This window comes from Choloepus didactylus, chromosome 8 (assembly GCF_015220235.1).
Source record: "Choloepus didactylus isolate mChoDid1 chromosome 8, mChoDid1.pri, whole genome shotgun sequence".
Lineage (NCBI taxonomy): Eukaryota > Metazoa > Chordata > Mammalia > Pilosa > Megalonychidae > Choloepus > Choloepus didactylus.
Window position 1 is genome coordinate 142,429,735 of NC_051314.1, and position 26,691 is coordinate 142,456,425.

The window sequence follows — 26,691 nt, forward strand, 5'->3', positions numbered from 1 at the left end:
CTGAGTGTCAAGGCAGAAAATAATGGAACCTTTCCTTTGATAAAGACTCCCTGTGAAGTTTTGTCTTCTCTCCATGTTACCATTTTCGATAGTCTCAGGCAGTGTTCCCAAATGTTAGAAAGCAGCAGAACTATCTGGAGGGTTTGATAAAAATGCAGATTGCTGGGCCCTGCCCCCACCAGAGATTCTGAGTCTGTAGGTCTTAAGTGGAGCCTAAGAACAAGCATCTCTAACAGGCCTGGAGAACCTACAAGGATTGTGAATTTCTTTGGGCTGCGAGATGAGTCCTTTCAGCCTTCACCCTTGGCAGGTTTCTTGATGGATGAAGCTGATCTTGAGGGACGTGCGGGCTCTGCAGTGGCGAGGTGAACCCACCTGCCCCCCAGTCCAGTTTGTGGGGTCCTGCCTGCTCTGTGGGAGCAGAGGTGCAGGGGAGTTGGAGCTATGTGGAGAAGGTTGGGCTTAGAATAGTAAATCTTCACAAACATCTATGAAAATTAAAGCAACTTATATAAACTTCTGAGCCAGAGTGACGGAGAACACGATTGCATTCGTTTAAGATTAGTGCACAATCTGGGATACTGCCCCCACCCCATGTGTGCACAGACCTCCTTCTCCCTCCTCTTGCCCCAGGAAGCTACTAGAGACAGTCAGATGTGCTGCTTTCAAAATGAAGGGGCTGGGACAGGAAGTACCCATGATTGCCTGCTGGGATTAGAACAGGTGCCTCCACTGCATGGTTGACACTTGGCGACAGATCTGTCTTTGTTGGGGGGGGGGGGGCTGTCCTGTGCATTGTAGGATATTTTGCAGCCTCTCTGGCCTCTCCCACTAGATGCCTTTAGCACCCCTGGAGTCGTAACAACCAAGTATGTTTCCAGAAGTGGCCAAACGTCCTGTGGGTGCAGGGGCACAGTCGCCTCCCATTGGGAACCCCCAGATTGAGACAGTGATTATATATAACATTAACTTCACTGAAGTTAATATTCTGATATTTTTAAAGCTTGTGATGTGGACTATTAAAGGGTTAGGATTGACTTTCCAACTTGGGTATTGACTACCAGTTGACTTGCACAGACGCCATGACATATAGAACGATCATTTGTTGGTTGAGCTACAGGCTCCCAGGACACCGGGCAGGATTGCGATGCAGCTTTAGCAAGATCCCTGCTTGCCCCCAGCCCTTCTGCTGTCACCAGGGCTCCTGTCCACACCGCCCCGAGCTTGTCTTCTCTCCTTGTTCGTTGTTTCTGTGAAGTCTCAAGCCAGTTGAAACTATGAATCTGAGCTGTGAAGGAGCAGTAGCTTCAACCCCCGTGGGGAGCAGTTGTTCTTCCAAGAGCTTTTTATTGACTGGGATGACACTCCTGCAGAAGGGACATGTGGGGAGGTCCTTTGGGCCCTTACCTGGGTCAAATCTTGCTTAGTAGCATGAGGCCACTTACTTTCTGCTCTTCCTTGCTCACCTTTACAGCGGGAAATTGCTGGACAGTGCAGATTAGAAATCCAAGAGTTTTTTTTTTTCAAGAAAGTAGAAAAAGTTTAAAAACAATCCTGTGATTGGATCTTTGGTGCTTATAAAGGATACCTCATTCAGAGAGGGCATGGCACACATGCGCTTTTTAGATTAGATTACTCCTTGCCCATTATTTTTTTTCTGGGTTTCAGAGTGTTTTTTTTGTTTGTTTGTTTGTTTGTTTTTATTGTGGAATACAACATATTTACATAGAAGTGATAACTTTCCAAGTGCAAAATAATAAGTTGTTAGAGAGGAAATTTCAAAGAATATTATGGGTTACAGTTCTACAGTTTCAGTTATTTCCTTATCATGAAATATAACATGTGCAAAAAGGTGATAACTTTATAAGTACAGTTTAACAACTAGCTATATAGGAAATTTCCTATACTGTAGTATAATGGGTTACAGTATCATAGTTTCATTTATTTCCTTATTGTGAAATATATAGACAAAAATGTGATAACTTTCAAATTACAATTTCCTTATTGTGAAGTATATAGACAAAAATGTGATAACTTTCAAATTACAATTTAACAAGTAGCTATATTGCAAATTTCAAAGAATGTTATGGGTTACAGTTCCACCATTTCAGTTCTTTCCTTCTAGCTATTCTAATACCCTAGCAACTAAGAAAAAGAAAATTATATAAAGATTCGGTATTTATAATCATTTGTTCAGTTCCATCTTGTCTGTTGCTACCCTTCCTCTAGTTTAATCACTTTCCTGATCTTCAGGGATGCCTGGGCAGTGACCACCCTAAGCTGTTCATGTAGAAAAGGGGTGTCAACCTTATGAGAAAAGGGGGCACATCTGGTTGATGTTCTTGAAGAGGCTGTTGCCCCTGGGTTTTGGGACTTAGCAGGCAGAGGAACTCTCTGGAGAATTTAAGTTTCTGAAGAATAAACTAAGTGAGTGAAACTTCTGTAGAGTCTCATATAGGGATCCGGGTATTCTTTAAGGTTTTGGGGACTACTGTTGACTTGGGTTTATCATACTGTGGCCATTTGGCATATCTAACTGCAGCTCGCATAGGAGCAACCTCCAGGACAGCCTCTTGACTCTATTTGAATTCTCTTAGCCACTGAAACTGTATTTTGTTGTCTTTCTTTTATCTCTTTTGGTCAAAAAGGCATTCTCAATCCCTTGATGCCAGGGTCAGGCTCATTCCCAGAATCTATGTCCCGTGTCTCCAGGGAGACTCACTCACTTGGGCTCCCCACCATTTTTTAAGCATTGTTCCTGCATCAGCGATTGATTGGTCCATTTTCTTTTCCCTTGAAATACCCAGTGAAAGCATCCTTAAATATGCATTTGATTTTCCTCAAATATCATGCTTTGCCCACGTAATTAGCATCAGCATGACTGTTGCACGTCGTTCCTTTCTGTGCCGTTATTTTGGGTGCTGTCGGGTGCTTTTTCCCTTTGGGTTCTCAGAATGTCTTCACAGCAGCAGTTGCCCATCAGAACCCCCTATGAACCCTAAAAAACAGACGCCCCGGCCCAGTCACCACTGGGCCGAAGGATACCTCAGGCTTTTTAACAGCCTTGCAGGCGATTCTGCTGCACAGTGAGGCTGAGCACCCCAGTTGTAAACAAGTCAGGCCCCTCCACCCTGTGGGAACCGCGCAGCTTCACCACCACCCACTGACAAGAGAAAATGTTGCTTCGCTGTGGGGGCTGAAGGAGACTCAGACAGGTAGGACATGGGGTTCCCAGCTCAGAGTCCTCAGGCTGCATTTCCTGGGGGGTAGCTAAAGGCGCAGTGGTCAGTCACTCACTTGGAGAGCCTCCAGCATCATCCTAGCAGGCGGACATCACCAGCCAGAGGCAGGAGTCCCCAGCCGTCCCTCCCTCGGGGACAGCAGCACCGACTGAAGCAGCTTCACAGTCGTTTCAGGCACCTGTTCTGTGATCAGGGTCTTGCCAGGCCAGGCAGGGGCCACAAAACGAGAGAGTCTCTGAGGCTGCAGCACCTTGCACAGAAGCAGCCTCCACAAGGCCCTCTTGGACAGCCTGACGTCGGAGCCATGGTGTCTCAAGACCGAAAACGCTGCAAGTAGAGTTTTACTCCTCTGAGCACTGCCAGAAACTGGCAAACAAGGGGCCATCGCTGCCAGTGATTTACAGACACACTAACAGAAGCTCAGAACCCTTGAGGAACATGCCAGAAAGCACTGGATCTTTCCACTCCAGATTGCTTCCTGGAGGACATCCCCGTTTCCCAGGGATGGAGGGAGCAGATGACAGCTGGCCTTGATGAAGGGAAGGTGCAACCCACCTGCCAGAGGCAGCACTGTGGGAGGCCGCCAGGGGCAGGAGGGACCCCCGAACAGAGGGTCCCTAACGAGGAGCACCTGGGAAAGTAATTGTATTTCCTGAGAATCTCCCTTCCCCTGACCCAGAAGTGAATTGATAAGTCTGAGATCACCTCAAAATATTAACTTTTTAAGTAGAAAAGATACTAAAAAGGGAAAGGAACTAACATTTACTGAAACACTGCATGTGCCAGCTTCGGTGCAGTCCCTCCACATTGCTTTCATTAGGCAGTGCTTTTATTGATGTCTTTCACATGTCTGATGGGAAAGGGTACTCGTGGCTTATGAATTGGTTTTGTTGTTTGCCTCTTTCCCAACATTTAACCCAGCTTTAAACACGGTGTGTAAATTCTTTCACATGTTTTCTTTTTAGCCCGAAAATCTGTTGTACTACAGTCAAGACGAGGAGTCCAAAATAATGATCAGCGACTTTGGATTGTCCAAAATGGAGGGCAAAGGAGACGTGATGTCCACAGCCTGTGGGACCCCTGGCTATGTCGGTAAGGACAGTGTCCGTGTGTCCGTGTGTGCATCTGTATATGCAGCATGTGTGTCTGTGCATGTTTGTATGTAGGGGTATGTGTGCTGTGTGTGTGTGTGGATGTGTGGGGGTATATGTGGTGATGGGGTGGTGTGTGTGGTGTGGGTGTGTGGCTTGTGTTTGTGGTGTGTTTCTGTGTGTAATGGGAATGTGTAGTGTGTGTGATGTGTCTGTGGTGGGTACGTGTATGCTGTGTGTGCATGTCATCTTCACCAGCCTTCTTAAGCATTGGACCCTGGCTCTTGTGCCCCTTGAGGGACAAATAAAAAGTTTGCAAGGTGTTGGAAGGAGCTAGAAAGGAAGTCGGAGGGGTGCATTGGGTGGAAATCCTGGTTGATTTGGGCATGGGCCTCACAGGAGGCTGGGGACTGATTGGGGTCGGCCACGCCTGTCACTGGCTGAGCTAAGAACTGACTTTTCCTGAAACGCCTGTTACCAACCCTGAGGGTGGCAGAGCCCCCACAGGCTGTGTGCGGAGAGGCTGGGTAGAGGATGCGCTGCCTCCCCTGCCCTGCGGCTGTGCCCTCCATGTCCACAAACACAGTCACCCACACTGCAGCTCTCCCGTAGGTGCCTGCCACCTGCCCAGTGCTGGAGGCCCTGGGGGCAGCACTGACCACACAAGCCAGGCCTCTACCCTCATGGGAGTGACCGACCCCAGAGAGAAGTGGTACAGTGAGAGGAGAATGGGGCAGGGGACAAAGGGTGAGGACTCAGCAGACGGGCATTGGAGGGGGTGGCATTTAGGCACTGACCGCGAAGACGAGAAGGCGCCTGGGCGTTGGGGCTCAGCTGGCACAAATGCCCCAGGTGGGAAAAGCCTCAGGGGGCACAAGTGAGGCCAGTGTGAGAACAGGGAGAAAAATCTAGTTGGAAAATAGTTTTGGGAATTGGAGACCAAGGCGAAGTCCTGGTCATGCAAACTCCGACATCTATTCTAATAAGAAGCTTAAAGCCCATGAAAGAAGCCGGCCTGCTCCTGCCCATCTTTGGGTATGGCCTCTTGACACCCCCTCCCCCGGGGGCCCCTACCTTCCTGGGGTGCCACAGCTCGTGGGCACTCAATGCTCTTTAAGTCCACAACAGTGGGCGTTAGGTCACAACTGCTTCATTTTTTTTTAATCGTATTTTTTGTTGTGGAATATAACACACATACATAGAAATGATAACTTTCCAGGTGCAATTTAACAAGTAGTTAGAGAGCAAATTTCAAAGAATATTATGAGTTACAGTTCCACAGTTTCAGTTATTTCCTTATTATAAAATATAACATATATACAAAAAGATAATGTCTTTTAAAGTATAATTTAGCAAGTAGTTTTAAATTTCCAAAGTTGTTATGAGTTACGGTACCATAGTTTCACTTATTTCCTTATTGTGAAATATCATATATATAAAAAAAGGTAGCACTTTCAAATTACAATTTAACAAGTAGTTCTAGAACAAATTTCAAAGAATGTTATGGGTTACAGTTCCACCATTTCAATTCTTCCCTTCTAGCTATTCTAATACCCTAGCAACTAAGTGAAAGTAAATTATATAAAGATTCAGTATTCATAATCCTTTGTTAAATTCCATCTTGTCTGCTGCTACCCCTTCCTCTAGTTTAATCACTTTCCCAATCTTAGGGGATGTCTAGGCAGTGACCATCCTAACCTGTTCATGTAGAAAAGGGGTGTCAACCTTATGAGAAAAGGGGGCACATCTGATTGATGTTCTTGAAGAGGCTGTTGCCCCTGGGTTTTGGGACTTAGCTGGCATAGGAACTCTCTGGAGAATTTAAGTTTCTGAAGAATAAACTTAGTGAATGAACCTTTTATGGAGTCTCAGATAGGGATCCAGGTATTCTTGAGGGTTTGGGGAACTACTGTTGACTTGGGCTTGTCATACTGTGGCCATGTGGCGTATCTAGCTGATAGAGTTACTCAAAGGAGGGGACGCTGCAGGGATGGAGAATGAAGTGAGGGCAAGGGAGGGGAAAGCAGAGATGTGGAAGGAGGACCACCTGGCCTCTGGCAGGGGGCAGACTTCCAGTGCTGGTGTGCTTTACACACATGCATATGCGTGTGCACCTCGCACGGGGGCAGCAGGGGTGAGGGGGAGTGTGCCTTGTGTGTGTGGTGAATGTGTCCAGTTCAGTCCAAGCACCCAGCAGACAGCAGATGAAAATGAGTGAGTCAAGTTTATTCTCTTTGAAAGATGGGGGTGGTCCTGTTTACGCCACCCGCAAGTGAATCACAGACATTAGGATATGAAGGGGCCTTTTCGGAAGCGGGCCGTCTCTCTGCGCCCGGCTGACACGTCTCAGCAAATCCCCGGGTGCCGGGGCCTCTCCAGGCCAGAAAGCTGCTGAAGGTTTGGCAGCCCACCCAGATCTCCCCTTGGAGAAGTCGGCTCTCAGGCTGTGATCTAAATATCCCAACAAAGAATGCAAATATTCACAAACGCATCACACACTTCCTCTTCTTGGCTCTGATGTTGGTAAAGCTCCAGCACTTTCAGAACGGAGTGTTGCTTCTTGGCGTTGGCAGAGCCCACCGAATGGCACTGTCTTCGGGTTTCTAAGTGTCTGCCATCCAGGGGTCTGGACCTGTCTCCTGCTATGTCAGCTCTGGTGAGCTGCAATGGTGCTTGCTCATGCCCCTCACTCTTACTGCCCTACATGGTGGGTAATTCTGTGTCAGACATCAGGGGAAAGGGCAGGTCTCTAGGAAAACAGCTCTTCAGTTTGTTCATATTTGCGGAGAGTCTGCTCCTGCACTGTGTATGGGCTTCCTTGAGGAGCTTGTGTCTATATGGACAGGACCTGGGCAGGGAGTGGCTCTGCTTGGGCTGTTTCCTCCCCCATGGGCTTCATGGCAAACTCCTACTCAGACATCGAAACTCCACTTAAAATTACCTCCTTTTGATTACTGTCTCCTGCACCCAACCTCTCTTTTGTTATCTCGTTCCTTTTTCTTGACCATTTCTCATCACAGCTCTGGTCACATCACATTAGGGTAGATAGATTTATCTATGTCTTCCCCAACTAGTCTGTAGGTTTTTCTAGAGCAGGGACTGTGCCTTACTCATCTGTGTACTGATGCTTGTTGAATTGAACAAAAACCCAAGGTTCATGAAAATTAGCCATCCTTCCTTTCTCTCTTCCCCTTCCATTCATTCAACATGCATTTACTGAGTTTCTTTTATTTACCCAGCACAGCCAGTAATGGTGTTGGGAATAAAAGTGTGAACAAGGTGTAGTCTCTGACCTCGAAATGTTCACAGTGTTGCGAGAGACAGAGGGCCAGCAGGTAAATGTAATAATGTGTGATAAGTGCTACATTATTCATTCACTCAGTAATTATTTATTCAGTACCTCCCTTCTGTTCTACGCCCTAGGCAGGCATCAGTGGAAAGGAAAGGAAAAAAAAGGACAAAACTCCCCACACTGATGACATTTGAATTCAAGCAGGAGGGAAACAGACTATTAGCAAATAGCTAAATGAATTAACTTGTATGTTAGATGGTGATAAGTGCTATGGAAAAATAAGTCAGGAAAGAGGATAAGACATGAGGGTTAGGGCAAGAAGGACTTGCAATTTTAAATATATAGATCAGGACAGGTCTCACTAGGAAGGTGACAAGGTTTCATGCGGAAAAAGGAGCTGACCATGCAGTTACTAGGAGGAAGAGTATTCCAAGCAGAGGGAATAGCAAGTGCAAAGGCCCTGAGGCAGGAGCGGGGGTGTCAGTAAAGGGGGGAGCGAGCAAAGGGGACAGCAGCAGAGGATGAAGTCTGGGAGGTAATGGGCAGGGGTGTGTAGACCAGGACTTAGAAGTCATTGTTTAGCCCCCAGGTTCTACTTGGGGTGAGATGGGAAGCTGTGGAGGGGACCAAGTTGAGGCCTGGCCTGACCTGACTTTTAACAGGATCCCTGGGGAGCAGAGAGGTCTCTGACATGGATCCAGGTGAGAGCAAGTGGGGTTTGGACCATGCTGGTGGGATAGGGAGCAGGGAGAAGCCGTCAGATTCCAGATATATTTTGAAAGCAGTGTCATGATTTTATGAAAAATTGGAAGTTGTGTTTGAGATTGTGCCAGTTTGAAGCTGTTATGGACCCCAGAAGAGCCATGATCTTTTGATCAATCTTGTGGGGTGGGACCTTTTGATTGAATATTTCCATGGAGATGTGGCCCCGCCCATTTAGTGTGGCTCTTAATTAGATCACTGGGGTCCTTTAAGAGAGCTCACACATAAACAAGGAGCTCAGAGAAGCTGAGAGAGACATTTTGGAGAGAAGCTAAGATATGTAATACAGAGTTTGCCCCCGGGAGAAGCTAGGCACCAACACAGAACCAGACACTTAGAGATGCAGACAGAAAGATGTTTGGAGATGCTATGCTAAGAGATGAAGCCTAGAGTTTGCCCCAGGGAAGCTAAGTGAGAACCCACAGATGCTTAAAGAGAAACACCCTGGGAGAATAATCAAGGATACACAGGAGCTGAGAGAGAGATGCTAAGAGAGACAGAAGCCCAGAGACATTTTGGAGAAAGCCATTTTGAAACCAGAACCCTGGAGTAAAGGACCAGCAGATGCCAGGCATATGCCTTCTCAGCCTACAGAGGTGTTCTGGACACCATGGGCCTTTCTTCAGTGAAGGTATCCTATTGTTGATGACTTAGTTTTGACACTTTTATGGCCTTAGAGCTGTAAACTTATAACCTGATAAATCCCCTTTATAAAGCCAATCCATTTCTGTATTTTGCATAATGGCAGCTCTAGCAAACCGAACAGAGAGAAAGAGAGAAGTCGAGGGTGATTTTTGTCCTGAGTGCCTAGAAGGAGGCAGCTGCCTTTAGGGAGAGGGAGACACCTGTGGGGCAGCTGGAGGAGTTCAGGGGGTGATAGGTCAGAGTTCACTGGGCCGAGGAGGCAGCTGGTGTGAGTCTGGAGTTCCGGGCAGAGGTGCAGTCTGGGGCTATGTGTTTAGGAACTGATAGCTTCTGGACACATCCTAAAGCCAGGAGTCTGGGTGAGATCTCTAGGGGGCCAGTGGAATAGGAGGGCCTGGTGGTGGCAGACTCGGCCTGGGGTTGTCAGGAGAGGCACCAGCGAAGGAGGAGGAAAATGAGGAGAGCTGATATCCTGGAAGACAGAGAAAGTATCAATGTGTCAAATGTTGCCACTAAGTCAAATGAGATGAGGGCTGGCTGTTGACCATGGATTTGGGGGACCTTGAGTTATGAATTAATTGGTTTTTTATTAATTAAGTCAGGGTGGCCTGCAGTCAGTAATGCTGGGAAGATGTTGAAACAGGTCTTTGTAAGAGCACACCAGAGGTATAGAAGATAGGTGGGCAGATAAGAGATGGATGGATGCATGGATGGATGGATGGATGGATGGATGGGTAGATGATGATGATGGATAGATATAGATGATGATGATGATAGATATAGATAGAAAATATGATGAACATAGATATCAGTATAGATAGATGATAATGGTGATAGAAAGATAGATAATGATAATAATGGCAATAGATATTGATATAGATATATAGAAGAAAGATAAATGGATGGATAGGTAGATAGATGATAGATAGATTAGATATAGAATGATAACAAATGTGACAAAATGTTAAAAGTTGGTGGATCTGGGTATCTGGGTGGAAGATATGTTAGGGTTCTCTGTCTTTTTGCAACTGTCCTCTAGGTTTGAAATTATTTTGAAAGTAAAGTTTATTTAAAAAATTAATAAGCTCCCCTAAAAAAGCACACCAGCGTAATGTCAGTCCTGGGGTTGGACACACACACACACACCATTCCACCCATCCTCACCACGGAAGTGGCTCATCCCTGCCAGGTTTTGGGGAGACAGCTTTGCCTCTTGGACGAAGAAGCCACAGCCTCCTTCCCCATGGGCAGTTTTCTATTTGAGCAAGGCAGAGCCGACCCCACTCTGCATCTGGAATGGAAAAGGGAGACAGTCCTTGTATCCCACGCCTGATTCTGAGGGTCACACATTGGCTGAATGCAGCATGAGGTAAACCTTCTCTCCCCCCACGTAGCAGTATACAGCTTTATAGCCTTTGGTTCAGACTTTTTGTAGGTAGAAGTGTTGGTTTCAATTTGTGAGCCACAGTTGATGCTGTCTTATTATCTAAATGACTGTTCAGCTGAAGAGTTAATTTTCCAAACATCAGCATAATTACTTCCATTTAAATGCGCTCTCTAATAATGAAGAAATAATGAAGGAGAAAAAAAGAAAAAGGGCTGCTTGTTCCCAAGTTCCCCAGTGCACACGGGGCCTTCAGCATCAGGGGTCTAATCACTTGAACTTCCCTCTTCTTCATGCCATGGCTGTCGAGTGGCCAGATTTATATCCCTTTACAGGCAGCAAGGCCGTGGATTTAGCGGGAGGTGCCGGCACCTCTCTGTGCAAGTGTACTGAGTTCCTGCAGAGGGCAGGGCATGGGGCTGGCTCTGTCAACACTCAAGGATCTTCGACAGAGTACAGTAACCAGGATCCATATATGGTGGCATATTTCAAATATGAAGCCACCGACGTATTTCAGAAGCCACATAAAAAGTCTATGCAAGAGAGGGCTGGGCAAAGGCCAAATGACTGGAGGAAGCAGGATTTGAAGGAGGTGTTAGAACTCAGGAAAGGTGGGGTGAGTCACGGGTGGGGATTAGAAGGGGAACAGAGCCCCAGCCAGGATTTGCTTCTTGGAGGGTCTGGGAGAAATTAGCAGATTTGTTTGGCTTGGAGGAAGAGCTCGTGAAAACCAGTGTTTGGAGATAATTTAGAAGATGATGGGGCCGCCTTGTAGAAATTAGCCCCACAGTGTAACATGGTGACAGTGGATACAGTATTGGCCTGAATTCAGAATTGTGTTGGTGGGGGTTCTCCAGAGAAACAGAACCAACAGGAGATACCTATAAACATTAAGAAATTTATTCTAGGAATTGGCTCATACTACCATGGGGATGGGCAAGTCCGAATTCCATAGGGCAAGCCATAAGTTGGAAACTCTGATGAAGGTTTTGGTGAATTCTCCAGCAGAAGCTGGCTCGTTGACATAGAGATAGAAATTCTTCTTTCTGACTGCCAAAATCCTCTGTTCTCCCTTTTGGGCCTTCAGCTGATTGAATGAGACTTCTCTCATTGCTGAAGGCCATCTCTATTGTTGATTGTAGATGCAGTCAGCTGTAGATGCACTCAACTGACTGCTGATTTAAATCCACAAAATACCCTCACAGTAACTATCAGGCCAGGGCCTGATTGACCAAACAACTGGACGCCATCACCTAGACAAGTTGACAGGTGAAATTTATCATCCAGGAATCCTGTTCATGGAGTCCTCAGATATAACCTTCTCCTTGGTGTCACCAAAAAGAGATAATATTCAGAGCAAAGAAAGTTGGTGAAATGACATGTTGCTTGTTCAGCTGCATTAATGAAAATGTCCAAACAGTTTCTCTTGAATCGCCGAACATAAAATGAGTCACATAAAGCATCCACTTCAATCATGTAATTGATAAGACACTAAAGATGACAAATATACTTCCATTTGGTAGAAGAAAGCCTGTTGTTACATTTCTTAGTGCTGCTATTTGTGCATCAGTATTTCTCAGATCCTGTAGGTCTTGTTCTGTTGGTTTGGGGGTAAAATATAGAACTTCCATCCTTTGTAGATTATGTGGTGAGTGTCTCCTCTGAGGAAAGTCAACATGTGCTCCCTGACCAGCAGGGTGATTCAAGGAGAGGAAACAGGCATGGTAAGGGCTTTAACTGTTTTGTGATGTTTTGGAGCCAAGAGAAATTTTTTTTCCCATTGAGCCTTGTTGAGTGGTGATTCATCATTTTGCACTGTTTCATTTGGAGTGTGCGCCACTCTCTTTATTGGATGCTGCTCAAAAACAGGAAGGAGCATCCACATCTGTGGTCCATCTTTGTGTTTACAAGTAGAGCTACAACCATAGTCCTTGAGATACTGGGTGGCTAATTGTTGTGTTGTTAAAGCCAGCGAGGGAAGAGCCATCCCAGTTTGCTTCTGTAACTTGGGTGCAGTGTTGCCTGCAGAGCCACTGCAGAATCCCTTGGTTAACTCTAGTTCAACTTGCCTAAAATAGTTTAGATGAGTTTTGTCTTGTTCTTTTCTAAATAGAAATGGAGAAACAAATTGGTCAAATTCTGCAGCATATTATTTTTCACACGGTAAGAGGAAGGCTTTTAATTTCTACAATCACCATGTTTTTAGAGCTTTTCATGGGACTTGAGATGATGGCAGTCTGTTGGAAGCAGGGGATCCAGCCAGCATAGTGTTTGAATGAAGACCTTTATTGCTTGAGACCACCCAGCCTGTAGTTTTGCAGACAACGCATAGGGACTTGAACACAAGCATAGCATAACTCTGCCATGCGTTAGAGAAGAGGCCGTCCTTAACTTCAGCTCCCGGCTCTCAGTTTCCCATACATAAAATAAACATGTTAAACCAAGTGATGTTTTCTAACATTACATGTTTCTACAAATATGTGGCTTCCCAGTAATTCTTTAGGTATGTAACTATCCATATGTCGAGGATATTGGCCATCTTTTTATGTTTTTTCCATCTTCACTCAGAACAGACAAGAATAAATTGGTTTAAATGGATGGACATCACATGTTTCAGTTCTCTTCGGCAGCCTTGAGTCTTTTCATCTTCTCTCATGGATCCTTTTTCTCGCCCAACCCTTTAATCTTTACTTTTCTACATGGTGGTTTTCCCATATAGAGCTTGATGTTTTATTTGCTTTTTACTTTGGCACATGATTGCGAGCATTATATCATTGTCCACCTTCTCTCGGATTGTTGGTGTTGAAACCGAATTTTATGAAACTGATATATTGTCATGGAGGGCACAGATGAATATACAGAGCATCCGGATAAGAATTTTCTCCTTCTTTCTTTCTCAGCAGCTATGCAATGACAATCCACAGTGTACATCTATTGCACCGCATGCTCAAACCAGATCCATTTATTAGAACAGGGTTCCCTAAGTGGGAAACCTGTAGGACCTGCTCCTTTATTACAGGGGCAGGGACAAAGCTCATCGCTAGAATGTGGCCAAAGCCAACACAGCCCTGCCTTTCGGGAGCCCCTGTCCACATGTACAGCCTCCCTGAGCCCTCCTGAACACAGTGTTTTGAAGCACTTTTCATCCTTCTAGAATGTCTTAGTAGCTCCTTTCTAAACACCTCAGGTTGGGAAGGGGTTTCACCGTTTGCCAAGAAGGAGAAACTGCATTTTGTAACTGTCTTTCTTTGGGTCATGATTTAAAATCAAAGCATCAGAATGCCTGTAACCAGCCTTTGAAATTTTGAAGTGGAGCTTCTAGTCAGATTTGGAAAGAAGGGACTGGCTGAGGACACAGTCGCCCTCACACAGCAGCCACAAGCCAGTGACAGAGGAAGCCTGCGTTTCAGGACAACCCATGAGCAATGCAGAGCCCACGTACTTGTTGCCACGTTGCTCTGGATGCCTGTTCGGAACATTCTCCTTCCTCCGCTGCACAGAATTCCAGGTCTCTCCACATTTGAAAACACCAGATGCCCTCCCGTCTCCCAGCTCCTTCCTGTCCCTCAGCCTCACTCCTCCACCCACCAGCCACATCTTGGCTTCGGGAGCCTTTGAGCAATAATCCCAGCCTGGATCAGAATTGTAATTATAAACCCGCTTGGTGCTTTACTGGGGACAGCTCATGCCTGTGGTAAAATTCAAGAGGCTCCTGGGAAAACCAGAGCCAGCTGCTCTTTACCAATACATTTTTTAGCATTCTACATTTAGTAGAAGAACCTATACCAGCAGAAGGAGAACAGAGCTGTCCCAAGGGCATCCGCACCAACTCCTGAGACTTTGTGTCAAGGAGAAAACCCAGGCAAAAGATGATTCCGTATTTCAGCTGTATTTTTATTTACCAGCAATCTAAAATGCAATACTCTAAACCTACTTGATGCAAAGACAAAGTGTTTATCAAGGTGCTCGCAGTAAAGCCCCTCCCTAAATAGGCTTTTCTTTTTGGACACCCCTGCAGCTGAAAATTCTAGAACTTCCAAGGAGAAGATGGGACTAAGCATGTTCTATATCACGTGCTTCTTGTGATGCAGCCTTAGCTAGGCCACGATCTCCCCTGAAAGCTGTGTCTCTGAGGTTCTAGCAATAAAAAAGCTGAATATCATCTCCTTTGATCTTTAGAATTGCATTTATCATTTCTGAAAGTGGTGTCAGGGAGTATGATAAATGGGTAGAGATAGAAATAGCGTGTTTTCTCAGACTTTAAAAAAAAATCCTTCTCTCCACCTCTCTGCATCTGCAGTGTCACTAACTCACTGGATCTGTTTCTCCTGGTGGAAGCTCCTCAATGTCAAGAAGATGAGGTAGGATCCAAGTATCTAGCTCTGGATGCAAACAGCAAATAGAATCTGGTGAAAAAAAAAAGGGATTCCATGTAGCTCTTCAACTAAGCCACATAAAAATTCCTCAAATTCTTTTCCAAGTGAGAATAACCCTCTGAGAGAGAGGTAGGGACCCTGCAAGACAGGAAACTGAGGCATGAAACGATAATGAATTCTCCCCAGATATCAGTTTGCCAGGCTGCTATAACAAATACTAAACACTGGTCGGTTCACAAGTCGGAATTTATCGTCTCACAGTTGTGGAGGCTGCAAGTCCTACCCCAAGGTGCCGGCAGGCCCAGGCCTTCTCTGGAGTCCCTGACTTCTGGTGGTGACAGCTCGCTGGCCATCCTTAACTATCCTTAACTATCCTTAACTATAGTTTCACTTCTATCACGTGGCCCTCCGTCTCCTCCTCCTACTGCTGTGTCCACATTTCTTCTGCTTATCAAGACTCCAAGCCTATTGGATTAAGGCCCACCCTGGTTCATTTCAGCCTCACCTTAACTAATAACATCTTCGAGGATCTTATTGATGAATAGGCTCACAGCCACAGGATGAGGGATCAGGACTCGGGCACGTAGGTGGCTTGATTCCATCCACACCACCCTAGCCCAGTCCTGAATTCTGAAGATTTTAATTGCAGGGATGGAAATCTTCATTTCTGAATGATTTCAGTTATATTAAGCTAGGAGCACAGGAAGTGCTAAATGATATTAAAGGCCTGTCCTTCCTTAATTGTAGAAGATATTAAAACCTAAATTTGTGTTGGCTCCCCTGTTCTCTCCCTTATGTAATAACTTACTGATTATGTGCTAGGTACGATACTACCTGCTTTATTCTTATTTCCTTTAGGCCTCATAACTACCCTAAAAGTGGGTGCTATTAATTTCCCATTTTACAGCAGAAAAAAATTGAGGCTTAGAGAGATTAAATGGCTTGCCCAAGTTCGTACACGGAGTAAGCAGTGGATTCTAGGGTTTTCCTCACTGAAATGTCAATGTCACTGACTATTTGCTTAAAACCAAACACCTAAAGTATAATTCCCTATTCTGAAGCCATTTCCCATCTTGTGTAACCAGACAGTGATATTTCTTACCTCTCTTACTCTTTCATCTTTAAAACTATTACTTTATTCTTAGAATACTATGTAAAGGCCTATCCTTACGTCAACTTACGCATAGCCCTTCCGTCCCACTTCATATCTTTCTGGTTATTTCAATTTGCTCCCTCTTCATCCTTCGATTATTGGAGGAAATATGCTCTTTCCCTGGATGTGTACCTTCAGTATTTCTAAAGTTTTATTTAGAGTATGTTACACTTGAAAATCAAAAACACCCCTCACATCTTGCCATCATCTACTCATAATGGCTGCATGTCCCCGATGAAGACACCTGAGGCTCGTGCCTGGGGAGGAGAGAAACCCCGTCCCCAGTTGGCCTTGTGTACCCCATCAAGCCAGTGCCAAAAAACAAGCCCAACCTACGGGGGGCCCTTGAATCACTGTCGGTGCCCACAGGAGAACTTGAACCACAGTGAACCATGTCACGAGCAAGTTACCTCGAGTATGAGCTCAGTGGTGTGGGGAGGGATTCGCAGCATCCTCCACTCTCTTGGCAGAAATTGTGACTCAGCCCACCCTGGAGAGCTCAGGAAAAGGGAAAGTTCTTTTCTTCTTCGTAACAGCATGAAGATGAGTTACCGTCACCCAACCCCCTGCACCCCCAACAAGACAGCTGGTCTCTTAGTTTTCATTTACATTTGGTTAAGCCTCCTCCTCCTCCCTCCTTCAGAAGGGAAAAACCGGCAGCCTAATTGTCTTAAAAACAAGATGAAAGGCTTCTGAAATTCTTTTCTTCTTGTTGTTGAAATCTCTGGAGTCCTTCCCTTTACCAAGAATCCTTGCTCTAAATCAATATGAAATAGCTTGGTTTCTAGAAGATGCTTCCTGCTGAGTAGAATTTTCCATGAGTGGCTTGGTAGTGAGTCTCGTAGTGGTACATTTAATTATTTTAAATTCTGAATCTACTGTTTTACTAAAGAGAGTGAGTTCAGCCTGAGCAGGAGGACCACATCTGTCCGTGGAGATTTCCAGAGGCCCCTGGTTGATCAACTGTTGTTTACTGGCATCAACTAAATAAGCCTGTGGGGTCCTGTCTCTATCGTGAAGAGTGAAGGAAACTGATTTAATAAACCCCAAGATCTTCCTGGGGAGTAAGTTGTGAGAAATCATTTAACAGTATTTTTACTATTGCTAAGCCCTAAACCTAGTAATTCTGAAGTCCCTTGGAGAGAAGATACCGAAAGCGGGGCACATGCACAACTAATCACATACACGTGCCTGAAAACACATACAGATGCTGGGAGACATATTCCACTATTCATTTTCATCCCCAAAATTCATGTCAGAAATCAATTACTTAGGGAAAGGTATTTAACAATTGATCTCTCTTTTACCTACTCTAGGTACTTCCCAATTTTCCAGTTGCTTGTGTTCCAAAATTCATTTGTCTCCCTCTTTTTAGTTTATTATTTTTCTCCTGCATCTTTTCACGCAAAATACTTCAGGCAGCTAAGTTTATTTGTAACTCAATTGCATGGAATTTGGAAAAACATTTTCCTGATGAAGTAGTGGTACGTGTGGGTCTGGGTTGGGTTTAGTTGAACCAACATTTGTTTGACCCACCAGAAGGTGCTAAGTCCTGAAAACAGGAAACCCAAGAGATATGTCCCTGTTCTCAAGCACCTTGCAACATCTGGCATTTGACAGTGTGATTTCCACAGCAGTGCTGGGGCATATAATTACAATAGGAGTGTGCCAGAGGCTAATGTGTTATAGGATTTTGCTAAATGACCGGAGAACCCAACATGTTACCCAGGTAGAGCTGCCCCACCCAGCCCCACTCTCTCCCTCTCTATAGGCTGGCTTTGGCCAAGCCTAAGGGACAGTTTGGAGGTTGGACCTGCTACCTGTCTTGCCTACATCTTTTTCAGCGTGTCTAGGAGGGTGGGTCTCCCTGCCAGCCACCAACCTCCCCCAGGGACTGTGTCTTGTCATCAGTCAAGGAGCGTGGGTGCCCTTCTCCACGGGAGTCATCCCCCTTCCACCATGGCTGTGCCGGGGGAGTAGCCCTTTCCTGTACCGCCTGGGGACTGACGGCATCACCAGCAAGCCCTGGGGCTTTTTAACAACTGCTCTCTCTGTCAAGAGGTCCAGTTAAGTTATTCTGTTTCAGAGCCGCCTCCATCAGAAGGTGTCAGGATGGTGAGGTGCTAGCCCCTTTCACTACACATGAATTCTGCTGTGTCCAGTTATAAGAGGACGTCATTTCTCCTTGACTGAAGTTCCCTGCCCCTGCCCCAGGGCAGGACAGAGGAAGAGAGAATTGTGGGCCTCACTTTCCAAGGCTCCGGATAGACTTGCTCTGCCCCTCCTTGGCCCAGAAGCTCACGTCTCTTCTGAAAGTTGTAAATTGGGTGCTATGTGTTGTTTTTTTTTTTGTTTTTTTTTTTTTTGAAATATAGTGGAATCCTTGCCATGTGGTATGAGGTTGATAATTTGGGAATTTGGCTGGTTCTAAGAGTGAAAACTGGACCCTAAAAAGACCTGAGTCAGACCTTCCCCACCCTGCATGCTCACATTGCCACAGTTGAAAAGAATGGAGGAAATGGTAGCAGGTCAAGCAGAAATGGCCAGGTGAATTTGACAAGTTGATAAAACCTGCAGAACACCACAGAGAAAGAACAAGAGAGCCCACATCCCAGCTAATGGCACGTGTACATCCTGATTCTGTCCCCACGTCAAATTGGAGGGTTTTGACTATTGCCTAAAGATTTATTTTTTCAAGAATTACTGTGAGATGAAAAAAAGCTCTTTGAAGTGGCTTTTTCAAACTATGTTCCAAAGAAACGTTGGTTCCAGGAATCACAGGGAAAGTGAAATTAGAATTTAGCCATGAGCATATATGCCATGCTAAATTTTGAAAAATATTTTAAGTCGGTGAGAATATTATTTCCAAATCAATTTGCTTTCTCTTTTTGTGTGTGTGTAATCCATTGCAATTCTCTTTTCTCCCTCTGCATTTCTTTCCAAGTGCATTTTAAGAACTTCCCCTTTACAAAATCTCTGTTTGTTAGCCGGAGTGACTGCATGTGATTGGAAGTCTTTAGGTTGGTTCCTCAAATCTTGAATCAGGTTTCATCTGGTAAAGTTTGAAGAACTCACTGGGCAGGTAGCTACCATCCTGAACGTCAATCAGGGAAGAAGGCATGAGCAATAAAAGGCCAAAGCTGGGTTGGAGAGTGGATGTGGTTTGCCTCCCTGGGCTGGATAAGAGGCTCTAGAATGCTCACTTCCTGTGGCTATTACAAAATGTCCTCGGGAGATTCAAGCAGGAGAACATTTGGGCTTGGCCTGACTGGTCATGCAATCAGCATGTTGGTTCACATAATAAATTATTGTGTTAAGATAGATCTGTCTCTTCTATCTTTAAAAAAAAAGAGTCTTTGTACGTTACATGTTGGCAACTTTATCAATGAACAGATGTTTTCCACATCAAGATCAACCTCTGTAAATAAGAACCATGAGCACAGCTCCGCCAAGGTTCTGCTAGCTTGTTTCATCAGCTGCGTTGATGCAGAGGTTTCCAGCTGGAAGAGGAATCAACTGTGTACCCCTCATTTGCTTGGAGGTCCAGAAGCCACATTGCCCAACTGGGGCTCCTCGTCTTCCCCTGGGGAGGAGTGGCTTCTCATTTCCTTAAAATGAAGACAACAGCTGCCTGCGCTGTTTGGGTTGGAGAGCAGGAGGGAGGAGAAGGTGGGCTGGTGTGAAGACAGCTCTCTTTCACTCCCGCACCAGAATCGGAAGGGGCTGTGCAGAAACTTGCTCAGGCAGAGCATGTAAATGGACTGGCTGGAGCTCCTTGCACTCGCTGGGCCTCCCTGACCTCTGCCCAAAGCAAGAAACAGAAGACCAAGATGACATAGCTGTGGTCACACAAACCCCATTAACCGCATCAGTCAATTGTCTTTATTTGTTTATTCGAGAACTCTGAGCATCTTTTTTTTTAAATAAGAAATTTGAACCACATTTTGTTTCAGATGCTCCAGAGAGATGTAGCAATGTAGTTACATTTTATAAGAAGAAAAGAAAGAAAGAAAAAGAACCTCCCCAGAAGGCAAAAGGTTCAACTGCCTCCAATTGGTTAAAAAAGATGGCGTCGTTGTCGTTGTTGTTGTTATAACCCAGATAGGAAATAAGACGAAACGAACAAGGAATACTTATACCATAAACTTCCATTCCCAGTCTCATTGCCCAGATATTTACTTGTTAGTCATTTAGGATCCAAACCAGAAATCTTTTTCCCTTTTCAAGCCATATACTTGATGTTATAAACTTTACCATTTGAACAAAATCTCATGCTTAAAAAATTATGTAAGTATAGTTTGTGGTTTCAAGCATCTCAAAGTCTCAAGTAACATCCAAGCTCCAAGTTGCGTCAAAACCTGCCCTCGTTTTTTCACGTCTGTCTGTGTCTTGCCCAATTCCCAACCACAGTAGCAAACTGGCCAGATGGACGGGAAATGTTTGATGTGCAAGTGTCCCTGGCTGTGTGGATTTCTAGAAGGAAACCATTTTCTTTATTCTTTCTTGTTTTCTGCACAACGGATGGTGGCCAGGGCGTTCTTTCTATCAGTTGCCGACTGGGGGAAGGAGGAGGATGTAGTTCACGAAAGAATCCCCACCACCACCACCACCACCACCCACAGGGCTAGAGGCTGTGAGGAAGGAGAGCTCAAGAGTTAGCTCATCCTGGGAGTAAGACCTGCTCTCCAATGCCTAGGTCCCTTTACCCACCTCTCATATCCTGGCCCAGGGGACTAGCTCAGTTATGTCTGTAAACTCAGGAAGCTGTTGTCAGAGGTGCCTACAGCTTCCTTCTCTGTGCTCCTTTCCCAGTGTCAGACTCCAGGAGGCACATGGCGTGTGACATGACTTGATGCTCTAAATTGAGCACTGAGCTCCCTGTCTCTCCTCACCATTTGTCACCAGAGTCGTGGCGTGACTGGGTCAGGCCAGGCTTGCTGTCCCCCAAGGAGCTCTCAGCCCCGCTGTGATGTGAGCCCCCCAACAGCCCAAGCTCCCTTGGAGGGAAGCTGGAGATGATGCTCCATGAGCTTTCCCTGCCTCTTTTGTCCTTTCCATCGGGCCACAAGGCTGGCACATGGAGCTCGATGGCAAACTCCGTGCAAACATGTCACCGTCTGTGCCTGGGTGGCCACGGAGAACGAGCCTCTTGAATCAGGAGGACATTCCCTGTGGTAAATGTCCTTTCGTCGGTTGCCATAACAGAAGAGTCTAAGAACAATGCTCTTAGGAGTTATGGGGAAAAGGAAGTATCTGGGCAGCCAGCTCAGTTATCTGAAGGCCACTTCTCCATTGTGTGAGCGCCCAGCCTTACAGTCTGTCTCTCCTTTTGCCACCTGCATTGAGGGTGAACAAGCAAAGAAAGGAAGTACAGATGTATTTATTTTGCAGTTGTTTAAAAAAAAGTCTGATAAGTTCAGAGGAACTGGAGACTGAAACCTAAAAGGAGATTTGAGGATTATCCAGGGGTTTTATTGCTCCCTGTCTTAACTGGTGGCAATCAGCAATTGTTTGGATCCTTTCCTTTCTATACCTTCCACATAATGAAAGAGAGGATTTCTCTGTTCCATTTGCTACAAAGGGACTTTTCTTACAGACTGAAAAAACACTTACCTTAGCAACCAGTATATTCTGGAAAGAGCAGGGGCAAAGGTCAAATTGGCCTGGGTGCAGATTCCAGCTCTTCTGTATTTACCTCCGGGACGTCGGACAACTGTAATGTGTGCAACTTCTCTGGGGCTGTGGGTCCTGATAATTGTCAGCATTTCTATTTGTCAGGTTTACATCAGGAAAGGTTTAGAATGGTCAGTACTTAACACAGGTGGGGTGCCTTTGAGAGGAGGGGGTGTGGGGCAGCCGGCCAGCCCCCAGAGCCCAGGACCTTGAGTGGATCACTGGGCCCCTTGATACTTGTTCCCTCTCGGTGAAACATGGACTTGATGATGGTGATGATGGTGATGATCATGCTGACCCCCGAGTAAATGCAACCCAAGGTCCTGGAATTCAGTCCCACATATAACAAGTGCCTTCTAAGCTAGGCTGTTTGATTTTTCTGGAAAGTGTATCTTAAAATACACCTCAACCCAATGTCTTTGGGTAGAAAGGAGATTTTACTTCTGAATGAGATTTACTGTTTATTCTTGTAAAAATTGGCTCATTGAGCAAATATTTATTGAGTGCCCACTCTGCCAGGTGCTGTTGGATGCCAGAGACTGGGTGGGTACATGACCCTGAGCTGCAGCCACAAGGCCAAGGACAAATAGTGTGGGAATAGTAGAAAATAAGCCCAAATCCCCAGGCTCCAGAGTTCTCGATGAAGAGAGCTTCCAGACCAAGGAGATGAGATTCAATTGCATTTTTCTGGTTTCACAGGTGAGAAAATGAAGTTATGGTGCAGATGCATCCAAAACCTTGGAGAATGAACTAAAGGGTGGCCCAGTGCAGAGTCCCAAAGAGCAGACTGTGGCTCTAACCTCTCCTGGATTGTAAGGTGGGGGGCAGCTGGAGGGGCTCCGCCTTTGTGACCCCACAGCACCCAGCGAGACCCTCCCCAGAAATGGTTCTGAGTTGAGCAGAGGTGACTTTGCAGAGGGACATGACCTTTCTCTGTCTCCATCCAGTCTGGACTACTTACACAGCACTGGCATATAATGGGCACCTATTAAGTCTTCACTGATTGATTGATTGACTTGATTGATTGTGATGGACAAGCTCCAGTTTCACACACATGCACACAACATGCCCTCATTTTTTTCTGCTTAGAAAAGGTGACAAATAAGTCATATCTCTCAATCCAGTTTTTAGACTCAAACAGTGTTCTGCCTAATAGCAGACAGAAAAAGAAAAAGGGGGGAGAAAACTAAAAAGTCTCTTATGTCTTCCACACTTAAATTGTTGGTTTGTGTCTCTCCTTTGTCATCTGCAGCTCCTGAAGTCCTTGCCCAGAAACCTTACAGCAAAGCCGTTGACTGCTGGTCCATCGGGGTGGTCGCCTATATCTTGTAAGTGTCACTTTGCCACCTTGCTCTTGGGGATAGAGGGATACAAACTACTATGGAAATATTAGGTTGTCTCTAAATGAAATCACAATAAGAAAAAAATGTAGTGGAAACAAAAATTCAGCCTTGCATTCCTCAGTCCCTTCCAGGCACCTGATCTCCATACCCCAGGAAATGTTTCAGGAGGCTCAGTTTCATTTTTTGTCATTTTGTTTGGTTTAAGTCCATTGTAAAGTTACTCTTTTAAATTACAACTTCTTTTGCAGTTATGCTTTCAGAGCTGATTAAGGAACATCATTTCAGGGTGGGATTAGGCCAACCAGTTCATGTCATTGATAGGAACTAAATGTAGCTCCCTGGCCATCCTCAAGGAGGGGACTGTTTTCCAGCAAACAGAGCACCCAGGGATTGGAGAAGGTCTAAAAGTAGGTGGCATCCTGCTCCTCTTGGGAATGCTGGAGACATCACCCCTGAGATATCTGCATGTCATTACCTGGTTCTCCCTACAGCACACAAGCCACCGACAGCTTTTGTAAGTTTAGGGTGGAGTTAGGTGCCATCTCCTGCAGACTCTTGCATGATTGCAACCACTTACAAAGATAGGTGAAGGCCACGCCCAGGTGAGCTATAAAACCAAGACATCGTCATAAAGAGCTTCTACTTTCAAAGCACAGTGACTACTGACACTGCTCAAGTGGGTTCATTGCCCGATGTGCACGGAAATCAATGCTATGATGCCAGGGTTTTGAGAAAAGAGTTTATTGTGAGGTCAACCAGCAAGGAGACAAAAGGTGAGCATCAGCTCTGTGTCCCCAAGCTGAAAAGGTTTGGGACCTTTATGCAGTTTGGGGGTAGGTGGGTCTAGGGTAGTGGCTTAGAGTCAAGCAGGCAACCTTGGTTAAGGGGAAGGCTTAAGTGGAGCACATGCAGTCCCAAATCAGGCTACTTCATGAGTTGCATGCTCAAAAATGGCAGCTTAGCACAATCGGTGGGTGTGATTTTTACTATTATAATTAGGCAGTGGTGATTTTAGGTCATGGCTTCTCCTGACAGCCCATGCTGTTGTAGCTAGAACCGGCCAGGATTGGCTTTAGCAGGTGTTGCAAAGGGAGAGGAAACAGTAACTTATCTTGTGGTGAAGCAAATGTCTTATGAATAAACATGAGGAGGTGGGAGGTAAAAAAAAAAAAAGGAAATGGAAACTTCTGCAAGACAGGAAAGGAGGGGCTGCTTTAGTGGGAAAGTGGGTTAGTAGTTGGCAGTTTTGATCCCCCCTTGTGTTGTTTCATTCCTCAATCTTGAGGGATAAGGAACAGAGACTACTCTAACTACTTCCTGCTGGCAAGGGGCATTGATTGGGGTTTAAGGAAGGAAACCTTTTGGCTTGCAGCGGAAGATATTCGCTGGCTCCGGATGTGGGGACATCTGGTTTTAGTATAGGCCTGTGTTCTTGATTTCTGTTTGATGCTGCTGAGAATAGCCCCATGGTGTGTAGCCTTTTGGAAACAAAGGAAACTATTAGTTTACTATTGGTCCAAATATAAGGATTTTTATTGTGGTTTTTACTGGACTCACTAGAAACCTAATGGATTCCTTAAGGTTTGTGCAGATGGGTTATTAGTATTATGTAACCAAGTTGCCTGAGGACACAGCTTTTGTATATTTAATTCACTTTGGGTTGAGGTAGCTACCTAAGTACAACCAGAGGTGTTTACTGCTGCACATACTCCTCCTTATTCTGCTGGCAAATGGTCAAGGTCCATTGGCTTGTCCGTGACTCCATTGGCTTAGAGCATTGATGGAGTTTGGAATAGCCTCAAGTGCTGCGACTGTAAAGTTAGCACACTCCTCTACCATAGTTGTCAAGTTGCACAGAGCTGCTTCATGATGGGTGAGCCCATCCCAAGGAGCTAACAGCCCTATTGCTAATCCTAATCCAGCTGTGATCATTCCTAGTGCCCATTTATTTCAATGATTAGTAGTTTGGTATATAGAAATATCAGGCTTTAAGAACCCTAGAGTGCATTGACCTTTTATGTAAGGATTGTTTAAACATTGGGACATCCCAACGAGTTTCAAAGATACCTTCATCAAGACCTTTAAAAGGTAAATGGCTCAAGGTGCTCCCACAGCTAAATATATATCCCTTTGGGGGCACAGAGGTTTTCCCAAGAAGTTTTCTGTAGAGCCTGTATTTGCTGAAATACTTCAGGGCTATCGAGGGCTTTGTTAAAGTTATGCCAGAGAGCGGATAAGGGGCATCCTTTATAAGGTTCACATAAGGAGTGTAACTTGGAGGAGGGATTTTTGCAGATTTTCTTCCATTTATTCCAGTTCCTTGTTTTTTTATATGCTAATTCCCAGGGTTTGTCATTATCAGACCTTTTGATGGTATAATAGGTGTAAACTTATTCCTCTATTTTTATGGTTCCCCTCGTGACGTCCTAGAAGATCACTGTTTCATTAGGGACTCCATTTGCTGTATAATTGCATGTTGTTTGATTATGGTTGCCTGCATAGACTCAGAATACACCAGCTCTGTGACCATACAGAACGTGGGGTGGCTGGGAGGAACTTAGGAGTAGGGTTCCATGCCTTATATCACTTTCCAGGGATCAGATATGCTGGGGTAAGATTGAAGCAGGGGAAGGGGCTTCAGTGGGTGGTTCTCCTTCTATGGGAAGCCCAAATTTGAGGTTCTGACTGCCCTTTAGAGGGAATAAGTCTGGAACCTGGAGGAAATTTGTTCTGCTATAGTGACATAGGAAGAGGATTTTATATGAGGACTTGGGTGACATGTCCAGCAATCTTTCACTTGTCTTCCCCAGGCTAAGGCTTGGGATGATTTGACAATGAAATTTTCCTTCCACTTTTCCATGGGACAGGAGGTTACAAGTGGATAAGAGTATGAGGATAAAAATAATGAAAGTCATTTTTATTATCTAAACTAAAGACATTCTTTAAGCTAGTGACTACTATTTAAGGAACTTAAGTTTAAGACATTGAGTAATCTGAACTATTCAGTGCACAAAAAAATGATTTCCAATGTTTAGGTAAGACACATGCAGACATTAGCCTATAAAATATTATTAAAAGAATCCAGCCATTTGTGACAGGGCCTTTTACATAAGTGTTGTTTTTTTTTTTTTTTTTTCTTTTTGTATGTGTTACGTGTTTGTTGTATTAAATAAAGAGGAATGTACATATTAAAAAAAAAAAAAAAGAATCCAGCCAATAAGAAAGAGAGGAATACATGGCCAAGCGGTACAATCTACATTAAAATTACTCATGTTACTATTTTTTCCTGAGAAGCAGTTTTGAGTCTTTGATGGGCTCACAGGTATGACCTGGGGATGGATAACCTTGATTAGAGTGGCATTCTTGCTTCAGTGTTGAGAAACATGAAGCTTCAGCCTTCCTTTGAGAAGATGGAGAATCACCCTCTTGGAAGATGATGAGCTTCAATCTCAAAGGATGGACCTAAGGTTGGATTTTCTGTAGCTTAACAGGAGAGTGAGTAACAAGCAAGACTTGGCAAGGTCCATCCCCATTGGGCATTTAATTGGCTCTCCGGGGGCTGCGTTTTTCCAGTTTCTAGGAAGCACCCAATCCCCTGGATTAATACAATGTGAGGAACATCAGTGGGCAATAGGAGCCTGTCCGAGGCGTATTGGTTTGTTATACGGAGGGTAGCTCCTAGGGATTGAACATACTTTATAGCTTCTGACTCATTAATTATATGCTCAGC

General features: G+C 45.0%; 1 protein-coding gene across 4 annotated transcripts in view; it reads left to right on the forward strand.

The window, feature by feature from the left end:
• CAMK1D (calcium/calmodulin dependent protein kinase ID) overlaps nucleotides 1-26,691 on the forward strand; it is a 420,857-nt gene that overhangs the window by 358,386 nt on the left and 35,780 nt on the right. For all 4 annotated transcript variants that reach the window (XM_037845773.1, XM_037845775.1, XM_037845772.1 and 1 more), the window contains exons 5-6: nucleotides 4,208-4,334; nucleotides 22,871-22,946. In XM_037845773.1, coding sequence (XP_037701701.1) covers nucleotides 4,208-4,334; nucleotides 22,871-22,946 — 203 coding nt within the window. The remainder of the gene's footprint in view (nucleotides 1-4,207; nucleotides 4,335-22,870; nucleotides 22,947-26,691) is intronic.